The sequence below is a fragment of the Rhea americana genome, unplaced genomic scaffold, assembly GCF_003343005.1.
Source record: "Rhea americana isolate MKP2758 unplaced genomic scaffold, rheAme1 scaffold_111, whole genome shotgun sequence".
NCBI lineage: Eukaryota > Metazoa > Chordata > Aves > Rheiformes > Rheidae > Rhea > Rhea americana.
This window is the reverse complement of record NW_028185162.1, coordinates 636,357-643,568: the sequence shown is the minus strand read 5'-3', so window position 1 is coordinate 643,568 and position 7,212 is coordinate 636,357. Positions and strand designations below refer to the sequence as shown.

General features: G+C 51.9%; 1 protein-coding gene across 1 annotated transcript in view; it reads left to right on the top strand.

Moving 5' to 3' along the window:
- The first annotated feature begins 572 nt into the window (after positions 1-572).
- The window catches only part of LAT2 (linker for activation of T cells family member 2), an 11,934-nt gene continuing 5,294 nt past the window's right edge, over positions 573-7,212 (top strand). Inside the window, exons 1-9 of the mRNA XM_085314646.1 lie at positions 573-660; positions 763-802; positions 2,196-2,264; positions 2,548-2,591; positions 3,559-3,619; positions 4,175-4,218; positions 4,856-4,894; positions 5,625-5,655; positions 5,844-5,899. Of these exons, the coding sequence (XP_085170772.1) occupies positions 573-660; positions 763-802; positions 2,196-2,264; positions 2,548-2,591; positions 3,559-3,619; positions 4,175-4,218; positions 4,856-4,894; positions 5,625-5,655; positions 5,844-5,899 (472 nt within the window). The remainder of the gene's footprint in view (positions 661-762; positions 803-2,195; positions 2,265-2,547; positions 2,592-3,558; positions 3,620-4,174; positions 4,219-4,855; positions 4,895-5,624; positions 5,656-5,843; positions 5,900-7,212) is intronic.

Genomic DNA, 7,212 nt, shown 5'->3' with positions numbered 1-7,212 from the left:
TTGCCTTAGGGAGGTACGCGTGGCGYTAGCGGCCGTCCAAGGGGACTCCTCGGAGCGGCGGCGAGCCGGCCCCTTCCCGAGGGGGTTTCGGTACTGCAGCGGCGAAAAACTCCACGTCTCGTGGGAGGAGGTTTTGCAGACCCTTCGGAGAGGATCCGTAGCTCGTGGCCTCCAGACCGGCTGGAACGGCCGAGTTAAAACCGGGTGAGAAAACGCAGGGTTTCGGCCAAGCTTCCCGCAGAAAAGCCGGGCGGCGGCGGGGGCGTGGGCGGGCGCTTGGGCCCCCGCCGGCGCCGTCCTGGCCTTCGAGCCGCTTTGGGGCGGCGTTGAGGGCTCCTCTGGAGCAGGCCGGTGCCGAACCTCGCGGGGCCGCGTCCGCGCCGCCCTCGGCTCCGCGAGGAGAGGCCGCGGGACGGCCGCCGCCGCGCCGGGCAGAAGCGATGTTGCGGCCGTGGCTGGCGGCGGGGGAGGCGCGGGCCGCGGCGGCGGGGACGGCGGCGACCGCCCGGCTGCCGGCTCGGCTCAGGGTCTCCCTCTCGGCGGCCGTGTTCCAGGCTGGAGGCCGGCGGGCCATGGCGCAGGCGGAGCTGCTGTGGGCGGCCGCCTGGCTCATGCTGCTGGGGGCCGCCGTGGGCGTCTGCGTGAGGTGCCAGCTCTCCGGTAAGGCTGCGTCCGGCTTCCCAGTGCTGCTCTGTCCCTCTTTAACTCCCGAATCACCCTCTTCTAAGAGCTTTTTTTTTTTTTTTTCTAATTTTCTTTCAGCGAGTAAGCGAGAGAAGAAGCAGAGCGAACGGAGCAGGCGGTAAGCGGCGTTTCGCAGCCGTGCTCCTCCGAGCCGAGGCCGCGGCCGCCGCGGGCGGGCGAAGGCCGCTCTCGGGTCCCCGCGCTCCCGCCGTCTGCCAGGCGACACGGGCAGCAGCCCTCTGGAGGGCTTTTAAAAATATAAAATATTAAAAATCCTCACGTCTCATGCTGCGGGCGTGAAGCAAAGCGCACACTAGATGTAGACTAGACCAGTGACTCTGCTGCAGCGGTAATGCCTTTAAAAAGCATAATCTAAAAGGAGATTGAAACTGAGGCCTGTGAGTCACTAACTAGGCTGAAAAAGCTCGGGAAAAGAGGAAGGGCAAACTCTTATCTTGTGCCATCGCATACCAAGGTAAGGCAGAGAGACTCGTAACTTCACGAACGAGATCCTGCGTTTGAGTGGTGCGAGTTAGAACATGCGCAGGAGTCAACCGCCAAGCCTGCCACACAGGCGGCGAAGGAAACACCACCGTACAAYGTGCAGCCCCCTGATTTCCTTCAGTAACAGACAAACCGCAGCTAATACGATATGAAGAAAAAAAAAAAAAGCTTTTACCCTTTGACAGTGGAGCAAACGTGGTGCAGAAGGGCTCTGCAGAGGGCCCGGTGGCGCTTGCTTCGGCCCCGCTCGGCAGCGGTGGTCTGCTGCATGCTGGTGGAAAAGCCAGCCCATGCTCCGTCCCCCTGTGGGCTAATACCAGAACGACTCGACTTGTCAAAGTTGATGTCTAGATTAGGTCATTTGGCTTCAGGCTCGTGATACTGCTCTTTCCCTAGATAAGTTTTGTTTTAGTTTTGGCTTTTTGCAAGAAAAGTGGTTTAACTCTGTGCGTTTGCAGGCTTTGCAGCTATGTCTTTTGACTGACACCTCACCTTGCCGTCAGCACCAGCCTGAGAAAGAGCAGTGATCAGAATAAAGGGGGAAAAAGAGCAGAGAYGCTTCCAAGGCCCCCAAATTAGATGTAACAAATGCTTATACCCATCCGCAGTCAAACAGGAGCTGAATCTTGTTGTGCTCTGGAGAGCAGCTCTTGTGTGATACCTAAAGAGCCAAGGGAAGTATTGGCGGTGTTATTTCTGGTTAATATTAAGGGATCCTGGGAGCAGAATGGGTAACAGCTGAGGTGAGGCTATAGGTTTGGAAGCCATTTCACGGGTTAATGCCTGTTTTTTGTTTTGGGTGAAGATGGGATGCTGGCGTTCCAAGTTACACTCCAAGWTTGGGAGGTACTTGAACTTACTTCTGGGCCCTGTGGATTTGCTTTTGGTACTTTTGGAAGTGAGCCACCAGTTTGTGGGCACTTTAATAATTTGAATACAGCTTAATTGGCACATAAAGCATCAGAGTAGGAATTAATCCTCACAAATGACRTTTTCCTCGCCCCCAGTCCTCCCTTAGCTGATGTAGGCTGCACCGCCAACGATCCTTACATTAAAGGGCAGAAGAGGAGGCCAAAGTRAGACTTCAAAGGAGACCTGTATGCATCACCTCGAGCAATTTAGCAAGGAAAACAGCAGGGAAGCTGCTGCCAGTTTGTTCAGGACCTTGTGCAATACACTAAGCAGTATAAGCTCAGTATTTCACTAAGCTCAGCTCAGTGCTGTGCTTCCATCTGCTTGCCAAAGGGGGAAGTCTCTTGCATCTATTTTCCTTATCATATTCCCCTAAATCCAGCTGGCCTTGTTCCTTTTTTTTTTTTTTAATTTGTTTGCACGTTTATTTATTTATTTGTTTTCCAGGCTTGAGAACCAGCAGAGCTTTGAAGTGATTCGGTCCCGTTCTAGTGAGTATGCCGGTTGCGTGCCTCTTGAGGCATGCGGCCAAGGGCCCCTTGGCAGGCTGTGGCATGCCGAYGTGCCTCTCTTTCTACGTCAGAAGCCTGCAGTGCACAGAACGCAAATATTGCTCTAAAAATAAAAAGATGACCTCAAAACCAGGCTGCCCAACAACACAAGACTGAAGTTTTCAAAGCAGCCTTAGATGCTTGTGGGGATGTGAATTCCTTATGCCAAAGAAGTTATCTTCACATTGAAAGTAAATCATCAAACCAGTGTCACTGGAACACAATAGCTTATTAACTTTGGCTGTTCAAAATCCTCTGCTCCCCCTGTGAAAAACGGCAGGGTGGGATGAACCTGAATTGATAAGTGTGACTCATTTATTGTTGCTCTCCTGCTGCTTCCTGCCGCAAATTTGCTTACATGCTGACCTCTGATTTTTTTCATCCTGAAGCAAGCTGCTAACAGGGCAGGTAGCAAATGTCACCATCTCCAGTCTGGCTACCGCAAGGCAGCCGTGCGAGGCTGCTGCCACCGCAGTGGAGCCTGGTGGGGCTGAGCCCTGTGCGCACCAGCAAGGCTTTGCTCCAGTTCCACGGAGGGACGGTGGTTGCAACCAAAGTTCACGCGCTAGTAGTGCATCTGCAATTGTAAGGGAAGGGTGTTGAAGTGTAGAAGAGGCCACCAAATGAAGCAGGGTTGGGGCAGATTAGGAAATAAGATAGCGATTAAGACTGTAGCTTCCGCTGATGTGTATTTGTTAGCTCTGCTGGCATTATAGACCCAGTCTTTTTTGTTTGTTTGTTTCCGGTCTTGGCCCATTGTATGCTTTTGAGGATTTATTTGGAAGCTATTTCAGTATACCCTAGATAAATGCTTGCCAATACTTGAAAATCATGTAGGTTTGATGCTCAGTGTTCATTTTAAAACATCTGCTGCTGCCGTAATCCTAACATCTGGTTTTGTTCTTAGTGCTAGCTACAACGAGAAGGCTAGAACAAATTAAGGAAGCAGAAAACTTACCAGTGACAAGGTAGGTAAAAAAAGTGAAACAAAACCTAGCTATCAAGCCAAGGCTGGATGAAGTTTACCCAAAATATGGGTATGTTCAGGATTTGGGACTGGGTTCTGTATCCTATAGATCTGGCTTGGGCTATACTGAATTTATGGCCAGTCCATACTGGTTTTAGTCTTTTTCTGGCTTTTCTTCAGTCTAACTGAATTCTACTAGTAACTATTTAAATCAGAAGCAAAGAAATGAGCTGTCACTATAYACAACATGCACATAATGAAAAAGGAACTGGTGGTCTTTGCTTATAACCAGTTTAACATGAGAAATCTCATTCTTCCCCTGCTGCAATATCCAGGCAGAGTTATTCCCATACTGGGGTTTTATACGAAACTCTTCAGATTCCACTGCTTGGTGTGTTAAAAACTCTCAGGRAGTTTCATTGAACATCCTCCTTGCTTAGTCGTTGCTATAATTTGTAATATCTGGGACAGTTTGATCAGACCTAGGCTTTTAGCTTCCTTTTGTTCTGAGTCCAAGCCATGAGCAGATGCACAGCAGCGGCTTTCTCTCTTTCAGGAAAAACAATGAGGAACTCAATACCGCGTGTCGTATTGGAAGTGGTAAGTATTTCTACCAAGATGGTCATCTATTTAAAGCTCTGTCAGTCTACACTGGAGTGGGGGAAGTAGTTGATGCAAAATTCAGAAATGGGAACATTTCAAATCTCTGCTCATTTATATGATTTTAGTGATGGCTGGAAGCTCCCAGCAGCTTCAAAAAAYGGAGCCTCCAAGGGATGTTTGTTTGCTGCCAGCACCCAGGCCTTGGGCAGGGCATGGTGAGAGGTAATCTTGGAAACAAGCTGGGCAATGAGAAAGTTAATTCCTGTTATTAGTACCTGCCCATTATACTTGTGGCTGGTCTATCCAGGGGCAGCTGATAAGAACTAGCCATGATTTGACTTTAAAACTCAGTGGCTGTCCCCCAGCCCTGAGGTGTGTGCATGGGGGTGGCTCACTTGTGGTCCATGCTGGGGTGGCCACGGCCTGCRTGGCCCGCAGCTCTGCCGCATGGGAGTTAGACAGCAAGTGCTTGGCCGCACCAGCAGCCCGCTGCTCTGTGTGCGTGGTAGCTTGGGCAGGCCCATGGAGGTGAAGAGCTGCACAGAGGAAGAGCGACTAAAGTCAAAAYGTTTGGTGGCTCCATCATCTAGCTTGTCCCAGGGCTTCTGTAATATAAACCTATGTTTTCTTCCAGGGCACAGGGCTGAATCSAGGTACCAGAACTTCCTGAAAGGTAAATGCTGCAACCGCACAACGGGGATGAGTGTTCAGGGGCCGAAGTGCTGGAAGGAACTGCTGCTGCTGAAACCGGGAGAAGTTGCTCTTGCACAGGCAGGGAGTGGGGCTGGCTGTAAGGGAACACCTGGCAGGGAGCATATTATGGAGGGTCTGGCGCTACCCCGTAAATCCCACATCCGTGCATGGCTGGTGTTACCAAGAAGGTGCGCGCAGGAGAGCATTCCTTGTGGGCGCTCAGCTCCTGCCCCAGGGGAGGAAGACCCTGGGGATTTGCTGTGGCGCATGGATCCAGTGCGGCTGAACACTTTGCTCCTGCCACTGAGYSCAGGTGGAGCGTTTCGTTTTAGTCYGTTTGGGATCACTGGAGAGGTCATGCCTGGCCAGGTGGGGATGCCAGGCCATGCTTGTCTTTCCCAAACCAGGGAAGGATGTTCCTCGTCTCTGTATCAGTGGTCAGGAGCTGTCTGCRGGAAGCAGTGAGTCTGGGTTTTCTCCAGGCTGGTGACAATGCTGGAAGCTGCTGCCTGCCCCCATCACATGCAACCCCTGTGCCCAGCCTCACCAGCAAAACCACTCAGCTCTGCCTGTGGACAGGCTTTGGGACTCTGTCAGAGATTTTGGGCTGCTGGGGACCTCTGCTGCCACCACAGCTGTGGTGTTTGGTGCCTGGGGCTTGAAGTTAGGCATGGTACCATGTCCTAATGACAGACTGTTTGTCCTTGCAGAAGACTGCCTACAAGAGGATGCTGCCTACGTGTAAGTCTCTCAACCTCCAGCCCCTGCACACTGAAGACAACTAGAGGGGCAGAGAGTGGCTGCCACATGCCCCTGGAATGGGGCAAGCAGAGTTGAGACACGGGCATCGCAGCTGTGAGCGGGGCGTGCTGCTTGGCCCGCGGCGGCCCTTGGGCAGACGGAGCTAATGGAGACATTTCTTTTTGCAGTGACCCAATATCCTTTGATTACTACAACTGCGTGAAGTTCCTCACGCCACCGAATGGTAAGGTCACGATGCAGGCAAGCCTGGCATCTCCTGCAGCAGCCAGCCCTGGCTGGTCAGGCTCTCCTGCGGACTCTGGGGTGCCTGTAACATTTTCCTTTTCTAGATTTGTGCTTTGTCACCTCATGACCTGAAGCACACCTGAGTCAAAAGGTGCTTTAGTTAAGGAGTGTAGCTGTGTCTCTGGGCATTAGGGGTGAAGAGCCATCATAAACTGGGGAGAGAAACGCAAGCTCCCTGGAAAAGCCAGGACGTATCTCAGGGCAATGTGCATGCGCCATCTGCCAGTGGTGGTTGCGTTCAGGGCTCAGCAAGAGCAGAGCCACAGGCACCCACTGGGGTCTGCGTGGGGGAATCCCACTGCAGGCACAGGACATCTGCGCCTTTCTCAAGGTCGCAGCCACCAGGGCCACCAATGCAAAAGCAGTGGGTGCAAAAGCAGTCAGGGATTTGTGGTGCAGACCCACATGCTGTCACATAGTCACATCCTGCTCTGTCATTAGTGTGCTGAAAGGACAGTGACAGAAAGAGTTGCTAAAGCTACAGCAAAGTGGTATGAGATAGTATCCTTTTGTTTTTTTATTTTAGTTATTTATTTAACAGTGAAAGTCTGGGGCAGCAGGTTGCACRTTGCTGCATGGTGGAAGTGTTTGGTGCAGGCTGGAATGATGGCTGGCACCACAGGGGGGTTCGGAAAGGGTTTACAGACCTGCAGGGTCCTGCACAGACATTCAGGAAATGGTGCATCCTCTCCCAAGAGATATTCATTCGAACGAGGCCTTCAAATACTTTGTGTTCCTGGTTTATGAAACTAGTAAATGAAGATGGTTTTGTGTACTTTAGCAATCTGAACGCTTTTGAAGCAGCTGCGGAAGTAACTGTAGGGTTGTGTCAGTGTGTGGTCGGTATGGCACTGGTGTGGGCAGTGTGCTCGGCTGACTTGCACCCCCACCCCGAGCAACATGTTTTTGGGAAGCCAGCCCTCATCACACTGCACTGGCGGTCCCTCTGCACCATTGCTGGCATGAGCCGAGGCCATGAGCCCAGCGCATCTGCCCGCCAGCACTCAGCCAGCTTTGGACAAAAGTGGAAGTACACTGGGCGGCAGCAGCAGCTGTGCTTACCCCATCTGCAAAACCTTTCTAGTTTAGGCGCCGTGACTGCCTCAACTGTTGGAGCTTCGGTTACATTTTCAGCATCTGTGGATATAAGTTTTGAGGTAGCAACATGTTGGTAGTCAGTCATGTGGTTTAACTGTCCAAGAGAGCTGAAATAACCAGCACCATACCAAGGTGCTTGTGTGTTTTTTTTTT